Source organism: Rhipicephalus microplus, chromosome 6 (assembly GCF_043290135.1).
Source record: "Rhipicephalus microplus isolate Deutch F79 chromosome 6, USDA_Rmic, whole genome shotgun sequence".
NCBI classification, from domain to species: Eukaryota; Metazoa; Arthropoda; class Arachnida; order Ixodida; family Ixodidae; genus Rhipicephalus; species Rhipicephalus microplus.
Window position 1 is genome coordinate 108772562 of NC_134705.1, and position 14139 is coordinate 108786700.

The 14139-nt window shown below is 45.2% G+C and overlaps 2 protein-coding genes across 11 annotated transcripts in view; one reads left to right on the forward strand and one right to left on the reverse strand.

Moving 5' to 3' along the window:
- The window catches only part of LOC142764862 (uncharacterized), a 77963-nt gene that overhangs the window by 23352 nt on the left and 40472 nt on the right, over positions 1-14139 (reverse strand). The gene's annotated exons all lie outside the window — the stretch shown is intronic.
- Positions 1-14139, forward strand: part of LOC142764860 (uncharacterized) — a 95777-nt gene that overhangs the window by 15649 nt on the left and 65989 nt on the right. For 5 of the 10 annotated variants that reach the window (XM_075865396.1, XM_075865389.1, XM_075865390.1 and 2 more), the window contains 2 exons: positions 1988-2035; positions 13039-13086. In XM_075865396.1, coding sequence (XP_075721511.1) covers positions 1988-2035; positions 13039-13086 — 96 coding nt within the window. The remainder of the gene's footprint in view (positions 1-1987; positions 2036-13038; positions 13087-14139) is intronic. The other 5 variants (XM_075865397.1, XM_075865393.1, XM_075865398.1 and 2 more) reach the window with 1 other exon arrangement.

Consider the following 14139-nt stretch of genomic DNA (forward strand, 5'->3'; position numbering starts at 1 on the left):
TCAAGGCCTCGCGACGCATCTCTGCAAATGTTCCTGGTAAAAGACGGCATCCTGTATCGCCGTAACCTCGATCCATATGGCCATGACTTGCTCCCCGTCATACCAGCACATCTTCGTGCGACTGTTTTCAAACAACTTCATGACGCTCCTTTAGCGGGCCACTTGGACGTCTCGCGCACATACGACCGTGTACGTCGTCGTTTCTTTTGGCTTGGTCTTGCCCGCTCTGTTCGACGCTACGTCGCTGCTTGTGAACCCTGCCAGCGCCGCAAAAAGCCATCTTCCCTACCAGCTGGAATCCTTCAGCCGATCGACATTCCCATTGAACCTTTTTTTCGAGTTGGCCTCGACCTGCTTGGCCCATTTCCGATCTCCAGCTCAGGCAACAAATGGATCACTGTCGCCACTGACTATGCGACACGGTACGCTATCACACGAGCACTTCCGACGAGTTGCGCAACCGATGTGGCGGACTTTCTGGTATATGATATTATTTTAGTACACGGAGCTCCACGCCAACTTCTCACTGACCGGGTCCGCACCTTCCTATGAGCTGTCGTTGAGGAAACCCTGCGCTCTTGCTCTGCCAAACACAAGTTTGCCACTTCGTACCATCCGTAAACAAACGGTCTTACAAAGCGCCTCAACCACACCATAACCGACATGCTTTCTAAATACGTAGCGGCTGCCCACCAGGACTGGGACGTTCATTTGCCATTTGTGACGTTCGCATATAATTCGTCACGTCACGACACTGCCGGCTATTCACCATTCTATCTTCTATACGGCCGAGAACCCACCCTACCATTTGACACCTTGCTGCCCTCGGTCACAGAGTATGCCGGCGAAGCCATCGCGAGCCGATCACGCACGCCAACTCGCCCGCAGCGGCCTGCAGGCTTCACAGGAGCACCAAAGACAGCTCTACGATTCCCATCATCGAAACGTGCACTTTTCACCGGGTTCCCTTGTCCTCCTCTGGTCCCCCACTCGGCGTGTAGGGCTTTCTGAAAAACTGCTGTCACGCTACACTGGACCATACCGCGTCGTTCGCCAGGTGACTGACGTTACATACGAGATCGTTCCAGCCGATTCAACGTCATCATCGTTCCCTTCGAGTGACATCGTGCACATAGCTCGACTCAAGTCTTATCACCCTCCTTCTACCGCATCCGAGTTGCTCAAGCACAGAGACGGTGCTTCTACCGCCGGGGGGTTATGATACGCAACAGCCGGCACAGCCTGTCTGGAAGAAAGAGAAAGACGACGTTGGTGGCTGGTGGTTGATGAACTGTCGCCATCTTGTTCGCCGAGCATAGTGCATCGTATTTAATTTAATAAAGAAGTTACCCGTAACAATATTTACACCACTTACCACCATTCTAGTGTGTGAAAACCCTTGCTTTAATGACGTACTAGTGTTTGTGGTACATAATATAACAAATAGCGCACTGCCTGTGTAAAAATGCCAAAATATAATGGGCTCTACATCAGAAAGGCCCATCATGCTTTTAAAAATGCAACCTACAGTTCACTAATATTGTTGAACCGATCTTAAATAAATGTTCAGTGGTGATATGCCTGCACTATGAATGATTAAATTATAGGTGGTTACGTGACGTCAAGTTTGCGAACAGTGACAACCTATAAGTTTGGTTGTTTCAGTTTGGTTACCTTGCCACTGCCAAGTAACGTTTCTTTTATTCGTCTGTCTTCATGTTTAAACTGAATTTTCTAATAATAAGGTCCCCTGTTCTTACCGTTGCCATGTTGCCTATTAGTTTTCATTCCTATTGTGTCTATCAAGGAAAAATGAGTCCTTAAAACTGTCCCCTATTTTAAGGTGCACTAATGTGCATTTTGTGAAATATGGCACGCAGACAATGCTTATTTTGACTGTGTAAATACTTCTGCTAAAATAACATACAATAGAGATAATGCGCAGGTGTGTGGAATACTCCATATTGGTTCACTATATATTTTTCAGTCTCCTCCGCCGTTATCTCACGCACCTTTCCCGATCAGTTCAATTAGGGTAAGTGTTTTACTTATGATCGCGAGAAAAATAAAGCACCATGCGGATGGGAAATGGTCGACACAGACATGCCGGACATCCCTTACTTAACCGCATCATGTTCTCTTTGTGCTAGCACTCATGAGTATTTTGCAACTTGCCCAATTCAGTACCCTATAATTATTTTATCCTGGGGAAAATTATGCTATTTTCGATGTTCGAAGAGGAGCTTACACAATGTCCATCTGATACAAAATGAAACACATATTCACGTGGCAATGATCGACAGTCGCACATAACTTGTATACATAAAAAAAATTGGGGGACCGTGGAGCTTCGCGTTTAAGAGTTGAGCCCGATAGCGAAATCCGGCCCCTGGTGAGCCCTTAAACTGCTAAGTGCATACTTATTTATATGTTTTGTTACATACACACGCACGCACACAAACATGCACACAGTAGATTGGACCAGCGCGTGCTTTTGACGCCTAATGAACTCGTTTTTGTCGTAACACCTGTTGAACGAGTTGCGTTAAAAAGACCCTGAAACACTTTTTAGTAACCATAAAATGAATTTACTAGAAGAGCTTATTGCCTCACGAATTGAATGCTGAAAAAAAAAATTACGGCACATTCACGGGGTGAATGATGATGAATGGGTGAAGCTCCGGAGGGATTCATCGGTAAACTGTGAATCTTCCGTGTAATTCGCCCAGTCGATCATCATGTGAAGACGTGAGAAACGCTGTGTGTGTATATACACAAATCAACTTTTATTTCTTCTTAGACGATGGATGGCTTGCGATGTCCCTTGCCTCGCGCGCTCGCACATCGGGATTCTGTCTGCGAGCGCGCGTTGCTGCCGCCTTGCGCTCTCTCCGCTGTGCAGCCTTATCCATCCGGCGACTCCGAGCGCGCGCCAACAGCGAACGGATTTTATTACAACGCTCCCCCTAGCGTACGTCGCCGCACTAAATCGAACGATTGCCTTCAACCAATGACACGCGCCATATGTGACATCATTCCTATTTTATAAGTTCTCGCGTCTTTCATCAACTACAAGTACCGCTTTCTAGTTTATAACATCTTGCATCTTTTCATCATCAGCTACAAGTACCACCATCTAGTAAACACTACAAGAACTAAACGAGAGGTGGCTACATACAGGAGACGGTACCACCATCTAGTGAACACTGCAAGAACTAAACTAGAGGTGGCTACATACAGGGGACGGTACCGCCATCTAGTGAACACTGCAAGAACTAAACTAGAGGTGGCTACATACAGGCTACAGGGGACGCACAGCCCACGCCCTAAGGAGCTTCGCCCCTAAAATTTTAAGAATCCGTGCAGTGCGAGGGGAGTTACTTGGGTTTGTCGGCAAGCTGCAATTGCATTGTTTCGTCTCTCGTCACAACGAAAGCGCTGGAAGCTAAGCAGGGAGAGGTGGCAGGGCGAAGAAGCTACAGCACCTCACGACCTTGAGTACTTTTTTTTTAACGCGCGGCTTTTTCAATGTGATCGCGTGCGCACGCTTGGGCAAATAGCGGCCTCCAGCGGCTATCTCGGTAAATTGATTTTTCGGTCACAGATGCACAGACGATTTCTCGCTCACAACGCTCACAACGGGGCTAACGCCGGCGACGGGTTTTCAGCGACACGAGCTCTCTAACGTTATCGCGTAAAAATTCTGGATAATTAGGTTTATTTGCAATCCTACCAGACGAATGAAAAATTCACTGCATATCCCCGCAGCGAATGATTAGGAGAGGGGCGAAGCTTCGGAGGGTTTTATAGGTAAATTGTGAATCCTTCGTCCTTTCATCCATTCATCCATCTGTCTCTCAGTCTGTCTGTCACTCCGTCCGTAAGTTTGTCACTCTTTTCGTCGTTGTGTCTGTGCGTAAGTCTGTCTGTCCATCTGCCCCTCCGTGTTCTGTATATCTGAGTCTCTCTCTAGCGTTCGTTCGCCTGCCTGACTGCCTGTGTGTCTGTCTGGCCATCTGTCTGTCCCTCCATCTCTCTGTAGCTACATCCATTCGTCCATCTGTCACTCCGTTGGTCTGTCTCTCTGTCCGTCTGTCCATCCGTCTGTCTGTATGACCATCCGTTCATTTCATCGTCAGTCCGTCCACAACTGCTGAGTGAATCATAGGAGTATGCGGTCCCGTACCAAGAGATACAAGCATGTACATACCCATGCCTTCAAGAGCTTCACACCTGAAACTTGAAAATCTGTTTGTGTGACTGTCCGCGCGTCTGTCTGTCCATTCGTCCATATGTACGTCTATCAGTTTGTGCGTACGTCTTTCCGTCTGTCGTCACCTGCTGGGTGAGTCATAGAACTAGGTGGTGACGTACCAAGAGAGACACGCCTGTGCAGACCAACGGCTTTCGGCACTTCGCCCCTGAAAAATCTACTAAAAACCTGTAGTATATCATGATGGGACCACCATTTACGTAATAAATGTAGCAGAAAAAACAAATAGCATCATATATACAAGGAATGTATGATGATGGACGGGGTGGAGCTTTGGAGGGTTCTATCAATAAACCGTCACCGTTATTGCTAAACTGTGCCCACCATCTGTCCTTCGTCTGCCTGTCTGTCTGTGTTCACCATGCGCTCGAATGTCTGCGTCTTTGTCTGTCTTTCGTTCGTCTGTCCGTTCATTCATTTATACGCCTGTGTGTCCGTCTGTCTGTTCGTCCATCTTTGTGTCCATCCAACCGTGTGTATCTGCCTATATGTCTGTCTTTGGATCCATCTGTGCGTTCGTCCGTCCACACAAGCTCAGTGAGTCATGGAACTAGGCAGTCACATACCGAATGAGACAACCATGTAGAGACCCACGGCTTTAGGAGCTTCGCCCCTAAAAGAACAGAAAATTAATTTTTTTACCACCACCATCATCATCCAGAGTATATCCGCAATAGTGCAAAGGCCTCTGCCCTACTGTGCCCGCCAACTCTTCCATGTATTTTCTACTGCCATGTTCACTCCTAAGCTTCTTGTTTTAATCTAGCCACCCAATTTTCGTCCTCCCCCTCTCAGATCTTCCTCTATTCTTGCAATCCAGTCAGTAACGCTTAATGACAACTGGTTATCCGGCTTTCGCGCTTCATCACTTGTCCATGTAGGGTTCACCAATGCCTACTAATTTAAAAATGAGATGAACGACAGCATAGAGTGGAACGACTGCACCTTCGATGAGGCGATTGATTATATTTTGTGTTACACCCTGACATAGACTAACAAGAGGTTTCACTTCTGCAATGTTCTAAATCAACTGGGCGGAAGTGATTCCACTGTCGAGAAGGTATTCGGACCATGGCGCTGTCCATCGAGGTTCCGAAAGAAAAGAAAAGCGCTGTTGAGTTTTCTCAAAGACACTGGTCTCTTTCATTGTCTGTCATGTGAAACGTGTAACTGTTCCGTGTTGGCCCATTCAGTCACTTTTTTCTCCTCCTCTATAACTTGCCTTCCTCCTCTCCTCTTACCCAGTGCAGCGTAGCCCACTGAGGCTAAGCTCTGCTGGAATTCCCCGTCTCTCTCCTTACTTCTTTTCTCTGTCATGTCAATTTCTGTTTTATTACAGCTAATATGTCCTTTTCACCAGATCGTTGCCTGACCCACTATGCTCTCTTCTTCTCTCTTAGGGTTACACTTGACACTTTCTTTTCCATTCCCGAAGCTATTAGGTGATAGAAAAATGCACGGGATAAATTGAACCCCTATATATAGGCTTCAGAGATTACAAAACATTTCATTTGGTCGAGATATCAGCCATTATGCAGGTATTACAAAATCAGGGCAGTCACAAAACATACAGAAACACCATGGAAGAAAACTGCTATGGACTTATAATCACCCTAGTCTTCTGTGAAGACAGCAACAGAAGGCCAGTGAAGAACGGTGTAAAGCTGGGAAACATGCTTTCCCCAGGCAATTCACGACGTACTTACAGAAGATTTTCAGGGTCCTACAGATTGGTAATCCCTTTGTTAAAACAAATGCCTCATTACTGTGAGGGTGAGCTTCGTGCCTATATTTCAACACTTGAAACAAGTGTGTTGTTATGCACTTCTGTTTCGTATTTTCACAGAAGCTTCCCAATGCGTCTTTAGGACATGGGAGCAACTCTCTTCTTCTTTTACACTCATCTCTCTATAATAACGTTATTTTACCGATATCGCTGTAGACGCTCTCACAGGGTTTTATTTAGAATTGCAAAAACAGCGTCTTTCGTGTATTATCAACCTCTCCTCCCCCTCCACGTCTAACCGCTGGCGCCATGTCAGTCACGCCTCCCCGTCACATTTGACTCCTGCCAGCGAATGTTTTCAGAAGGGCATTTGAACCACAAAATTAAGTGGAATCTCATTGACACCCGAAAGGTCAATTTTCATAATTTTATGAATAAAGGTCTCAAACAGTGCTGAAAAACGAAATTGAAGGCTCAATAACGTTCATTGTGACAACAATTTAGATAATAGACTTTTTTTTCACAAACAGGTATTCAAGCACAATAGCCCAAAACAGGCCTTTATAGGTCTAAAAACGCCATAATAGCCCTTATTCAGGTTGAGTTCATGCTCATCTATGAAAATGTATTGGAACAGGCATTTCGCTATATCCTGGTGTCTAAACGTTACATATCAAAGTGCACTTATCATTAACCTGTTTCTGTGAAGATACGTTTAATTTGCATTGGTTATACCGATTCCTTTAATAAAAAGAAGCACATTTCTACACATTTTTACTCCGATAAGAAAACATCTCTTGTCAGTAAGAAAAGAATGTAGATATGCCTAAGTGACCGATAATTCTGCAGGTGCTTTCAGGCGCCAAATTTATCTGCTCCAAATCAAGCTCATGCACGTACTTACACACGCAATTTACATCTTTATGTTTCAATTCACTAAACATATCTTGCAATTTCCTTCATTTTACTTTACATTTATTTCTATAGTTACCTTGATATACAGCCTGGCTCAACTGATATTCGCCATAGTTTGAAAACTTGTCGACTTAATTTACTACGACACAACCCGTGAGTAAAAAAGTGGTCAACTAGTAATTTATTAATACATACTGCAGGCTGTAGACCAAGTAGGAGTGGCTTGAAAGCTGTGCTTCTGTCACAGAACGAGCGCTAAAAATGAGCGCGCCGCCAAATTCTTGCGACAACGGGCAAAAGAAACGCCGCGAGGTCAAAAAAAAAGAAAACAAGCATCCAGGGCTCCCCGGGCGCGCGACGCCTCTCCTCTCGGAAGCGGCGAAGCGATGAACCTCCTCACCCCACAGCGGCGGCCGAGCAAGCCCGCGATTTTTCTAGGACGAAGGAGGCGTGGCTACGCTGAGATGAGTCATCCGACGCGGAGGGCAGTCGAACCGTCTCGCACCTCTCCCCAGCCTTCGTTGCGTATCGCGCCGACGAAATGACGAGAAATTTCTGGAAGGTGGCGCGGAAGGTATTTAATCGAGCGGCCGAGACGAGAAGCCAGGAGAAGACGGAAAGTTAGCGCCGGAGCGCGTAGGAATTCCGCCGTATAGTCGGCGAAGGTTCTGCCCGTAGTGACAGAACAGGAGGAGACGGAAGTGAGCGCCAGAGTGCGTAGAGAGTCCGCCGTGTAGTCGGCGAAGTTTTTGGTCCGTAGGGACGGCTCGAGCTACAGGCAAGAGCGTGGGTTTACCGCTATCGAGCGAAGACGCGGGCAACAGCTGCGTGTGTGAAGCCGACGGATTTCCGGCAAAGAAGTTTGAAGCTTGGAGAGTGGCCAATTGAGGACGCGAGGTTTCCTGGAAGAGAAACTTCGAGAGCTACGGAACGACAACAACGCTGGACTTTGAGTGAGTGATTCTCGGAAGAGTATCATTCAGACCTTTGTTCCAAGGACTTTGGACTGAATAGGTTTTCTATCGCTTTAGTCCTTAAGGGTCTTGGTTGTTCAATGCATGCGACTGCATTGTAGTGCGTATTGTTGACCGTGTCCGTTGTTTCAAGTGTGGCTGATTGTATTGTGTAGTACGTTGATTGATTGGTTTGATTGGTGACATATTGTACGTAACTAGTGTGGAGTGTGCATTTTTGTGTATTATTTTCGATCTGCCATTATTGAGAATATAATTTGTTTGTTTATCAACTCTCGGCTCTGTCTTGTTCTTTGGGCCACAGCCGGCGTCCGCTGGCGCACCAATAAGGACCACTTCTAAATTGTCCACGCTTTCGTGGTGCGGTTCGGGGGGCCGATACTTCGGCTCTTGGAATTAGCCCGGCGATCGCCTCCCTAATAAACGGGACATGTGTGACAGCTTCCGAAGCTAACTTCTACTATAACAGGGCTAGTCCTAGTGCAAGTATGTGTAGTCAAAGTTCTTTCTCGCATGAAGCGAAGAGAGTGGCATTCAGCGAAGTAACTTTGCGGGCTGCAAGGCACTTTTGTGGACAATGACCGCTTACTAAGAAATTTGATTGCAAAGCAGCTGGTATTAATTTCAAATAAACAACAAGCCATTCCCGGTCAGATAGGTGCCAGCGATTTATAAATTTTTTTGGGCAGTATTACTCTTGCAAATTTTGAGGGGGGGGCTGGACAGTTGCTCCTGCTTATATTTAGGTAGTGTTTGCAAAGGTGTTTTTCTGCTAGTTAGGTGGTCGGGCTCTTTTCTGTTCGAGTTTGACGCATCTGTGACGCTAAATAATTGTCAGACTAGGTCCCCCTTGATGCCCGCAATCGGCAGCCATATCCGAATTTGGCTGAGTATTATATCTTGATTCAGATAAAGTCATCACTGACGCTCCTGTGTAATATTCTCCTCGTGTGTTGTGCACGCCGTACTGAAAACATCGCATTACAGCGTGTTGCAAAAAACAATGCCTAATATATTGTGTTTGGCTCGGTTCACATTACTCCCTTCCTAAAGATCAATAAAACAGATGTCAATGTACATGGCGCTACAAATCGCTGTAAAATCATGAAGCATTGGCCTCTATAGGAACGTCCTTGATTGCAAAGAACAAAAATTTCATGGTGGTTTGAGCTAGTTGGTAGGTCATGACGAGTGTTTTAGGACAAGCTCAGAATGACGACGAAAGGACGAGTGCTTTTTGCCATTGTTCTCCTTATGTCATTGTTCTGAGCTTGTGCTGTAACAATCGTAGGAAATTCACCACTGATTATGCTATGACATAATGCGACTTCTGATAGCAGCTTCGTGTTGCGGCAAGGTAAACTGTGTCTGAAGTTTTCTGTTTCTTTAAACTGTCGTACACCTTATTATTCGCAATGTTTGTAGTATATGGCAGCAACCACTGCGTCAATATTCTTTTTACGAAAAGCGAGGCGCTCTGTGCGTATTTGTAAAGTGTTATGAGCACACTCGTGACGCGTCATGTGGTTGATGACAATGAAGAATTACGGGAGAGCATCATGCAGTGAACAGGAAACATTTACCGACACACTCGTTGACCACCTAACATTGCGCGCTGAGAGTTTGTTGCTTTGCGCTGTGTTAATTTACTACTCTGGCAATCTATCTTACATAAGCTAATGCGAATATTTGCCCGATATGATGCCTGTGTAGGCTTTTTCTGTGAGCAAGGTTGAAGAACTAGCGTAGCTCGAGGTTGAACGCTAATCGCACTCATTCACAGCGAGCTTTTTTCTATCTATATTTTTCATTTTTATCAATTACTTCTTCATGTCTATTAGTAACGCCACCAATGGTGATGGCAATAGCAACGTCGCTCAGTGAAAAAAAAAGTTTCATGCACTTCGTTGGAACTTCGCCCTAATGAAGTAGATGAAACCCAAGCAGAAAAATTGCTTACAAATAGAAAGGCAAGAGTATGCAGCTGTAGGCCACAAAGTGAAAAGCTACAGGGCTAATTCATGAGCACAGACTTCTTGAATAGAACTGGAGAATTATTACTGGCTCAAAAAAAAAGAACAGACAAAATAGGGGAGGAAAGGCACGGAGGTAAAGCAGTCCTAAAAAGAGTATTAAAGGAACACCGTACCACAGTCACCAAAGTGAGCGAATAAAAGTGCTCACCTGAACATAGCTCTCGCGTGGTAGTGTCACAACTTCTTGTTTTCAGTGACACAGCCTGTTTGATTAGACTATGACGCTTAAAGGTGCCATGCAAAACTTTTCCAGCGTTGTCACAAAGCGCTGCAGATCGGTTGTCGAAGCTACCAGCAACACGTGTGTCAATTAAATATAAGAGCACAGCAAGCTGAAAAAATTCTAAAAATCAGCAAAAAACAATGGCATATCAGCGGAGTACTTGATGAGGGGCGGCGAAGCGTCTGTCAGCTCGACCGTGGATCTGTTCATCCGCGCTTAAGCTCATCTGTTCGTTCTTGCTTTCATCCGTTCGTGCGTGCGTTCGTCCATACAACCATCCATGCGTCCGTCTGTGCATCCTTCGGTCCATCCGTGCTTTTGTCTATGCGATCGTGCGTGTGATCATTGGTGTGTCAGTCCATCCATGCGTTCATCCGTGGATGCTTCTGTCCATACTTTCATGCATACATCAGTTCATCCATCCGTGTTTTCATCCGTGCGTCATTCCGTACGTACGCCTGTCTGTTTGCATTTCTGTTTGTGCGTCCGTCGTTCATTCGCCTGTCTGTGTCCAACAGTCCGTCTGTCTGTTTCTGCATCTGTCCACCAATCTGTGCATACTAGTGAACACTAGAAGTACCACCTCTGACATCTTTTCATCTTATATTCATCATATATAAGTGCCGCCATGCAGATGACATTCCAAGGACTAAACGAGAGGTGGTTATACCTACTACTACTACTACATAAATAAGAGACGCAAAACCCTTGGCTTAAGATGGTTTGTCCCAAAAAAGGTCGCTTTCTTTTCTGTCGACAGATGAAGCTACGGGCTCAAAATCAATACGTCCCAGGCCTAGTATCAGTCATTGGCTGATTTGGGCAAATGAACTTAGTCGTTATTGGGGCCACCGTGGTATGCTGCAACTTGTCCACCCTTGCGTGCTCGATCGCAATGAAAATTCGCGCATTGGCAAATAAACGAAATGTTCAAGATGACGAAGCACACATGTCGTGTTTTCTTCTCTTGTACCATTTCTTCTTGTTTAGCTTCCAGCGCTTTCGTACGGAAAGGAGAAGAGAGAACGAAATTGCTGCATGCGACAAATCTTCGTATTCCCGCTTCTACTGGAAGAATCCATAAAATATTTGCGGCGATGGTCTCGCGAGGCCATACACACTTTAGTGAATCTTTTCAATGACTACGTAGAAATAAGTTGCAGGGCCACTAAAGAAATCAATAACTTTGTGTTAAATGAGTACGCGAACGTGCTTATATAAGCTGTTAATGGTGGTGGGCGCGTTCAGTAACAAGGTAGCCTGTGTGTCGTATATTATCATGCGTGGCTGTAAAATCGTTTCAATCTAATCGTCGAACGTGTACGAACGCTCAGTGCAGGGAATGTTAGCTAGAACCATAATTGTTGTAGGACGTTGTAATAAGGTATTGATGTGACACGCAAAACGAGTAGTTAGGACTTTTGTAGACCACATATTAGTGCCAGAGATAACGCTAGAGTAATCAACAATAAGCACGCAAAAAAACACACTTGTGTTCTGTTAACTGGTGTCTGGCAAATGTGCTGGTCACTATGGTACCGCTGGTGTTATGTGGCTGAATTCAAAATTTTTGGCGCACTTTGAGCAATACCAGTCAATAAAAACTCATTCCTGATGTTTCATACGTTAGATCATCACGGACACTGCTACGAGTTATCTCGCGGGTCATTTTTTGTGCCCGACGCAGCTTTGACGCTGAGAACTCAGCCGATATCACGAAGATACAAAGGCATCAGACGAACCATGAGCTAGCTTTTTGCGACCAGAAGACTAACCCGTACCCAATATAAAAGAAGCCACTATGTCGGCAGCTGTGTCACCTGATACGGCCATGATGCGGAAACTTGTGCTGCCGACGGATTTCTGTAAGTAGACGCTCGAAATCCCAGAAAAGCGAGCTGCAAACGTGCGAGCGGATTGCGACTTTCTACTAAAAGGACTGTGCCGAGTAGCAGCGTACCGGCATTGGTTTCTTGAAGAAACTACAAGAACCTCGGTACAGAACAGAAAGTCGTAACTAGTAGATGCCGCAATGGCTTAACAACCTCGTCTTATTTAACATACAACTAAATAACAAGCCTCTCACAAGGTGGCTGGTTGGTCCTCACCGCTTTACCAAGGTAGCCAGCTTCCCCGCGCACCAAAAATAAAGATATTGGCTCAGCCCCCCAAATCTTATGAACTGAGAAGATGCTGATGGAAATGAGTACTTCTCGGGCTTGCATTGCCCCACCATGGTGTCTAGTGGCTAAGGTACTCGGCTGCTGACCCGTAGGTCACGAGATGGAACCCTGGCTGCGGCGGCTGCATTTCTGATGGTGGTGGAAATGTAGTAGGCACGTTTGCTCAGATTTGTGGTCACGTTGAAGAACCCCAGGTGGTCAAAATCGGCGAAGTGCTCCACTACGGCGTCTCTCATAGTCATATGGTGGTTCTGGGACGGTAAATTTTACATATCAATCAATCGGGCTTGCGATAACATATCCTGAACCCGATAAAAAGCAATAGCCGTTTCTGAAATTCGCACACCAAGAATACCGATCAGTAGGCTGACTTGTCCCTGCTCCCTTCCAATTTGTATGGCATTCGTCAAGAGGCATCATTCTAGGCACAGGACCCCTAAACGTTCAAGGCACTGTCATCTGCATACCATAAGCGTCCAGGGACAATTAGGAATTTTCTAGGGTTTATACTTGAAAGATAGATCGTTATAAAACGTGCAGTACGGAATTAGATATAATGTGCTTTAGGCATGAATCGCTTGTTAAATTTGATTCTAAACAATGTTTACTACAAATGCAAATACTGCTTCTAAAATCCTCATCCAGTATAGATTATGTGTATGTGTGCATCTGAGTCAAAATTATCGTGTTATGTTGTGTTTTTTTCAGTCTCCACCGCCTTTAACCCACGCAACATCACCTGGTGGTGCAAGTTGGGTAAGTGCTTTATTTAGTGTTCGCGTTCACGAGATTACTCATGAACGCGAACATAACAGATTGTTCAGGAACTCACGTGGCCGCTAGCAATAAAGTTGGAATATTCGATGCCTTACGTATAAATACCGTGAAGCACGTCACTGCTTGTCAGTTGATCAACGACCGACGCTGTGTTCGCCGCTATGAGCACCATAGTGTATTGCCGTAATCAGACTTTCCGTTAACCGGCCACAAGTTTACATAAGAAACAGCTTGATGTTGGACGTACCCACAGCTGTCTTCGTTAACATCGCAACTCGCGTGACAAATGGCGGAGGTGCTTCTCGTTTAAATACCGAACACCCCCGTCAAACCGTGAACCCAGCTCAAGCCACAAAGAAGACAACGCAAAAAAAAACAAAAAATATCTTCATCGTAAAAACAGCTTCTGGCAGCATGATCTACCGCCAGAACACGGGCTTCTGCCGGAAAACACCAGGCGAACCAAGACTGCGACTTCACCGAAGGCACGTTGAATTAGTGAGAATTCTGTAGCCGTGCCGTTCTAGAATTAGTTTTTGTTCTAGTAAGAATTATATGTTTTGTAAAATGTGTCGTTCGCGTAGCAAATAGAAAGAATCGTTTGACGTTAGTTTAGGACGACAGACTGAATCTTTGAAAGTATGATTGCTTTCAGAATATCTGTGGTCGGAACCGGTATTAGGGAGTTTGCTTGCAGTAAAAGAATAAAAATATCTGCCTGTCATTATCTTTTCGCTGATAGGAATAACAAAAATGACAAATACTTAGGGAGTATTTGGGTCACATGACTACTCTACAAATATTGAGAATTTGGGATGTGCTTTTGCCAGAAAACTCTAAACGTAATTTTGCCAATTCACTTCATTGCCGTGCTAATAACAATATGTAACTACAAGCGTTACAAAACATTCTCGACAGAACACTGTTTTTTCAAAAAGAAAACACCATCATTTGCCAATTGTTAAAAAATACGGGCCTAAATCAGCTGGTAGTGATTTCAGTGGACAAACTGTTATTTAAACCCTAATGCGC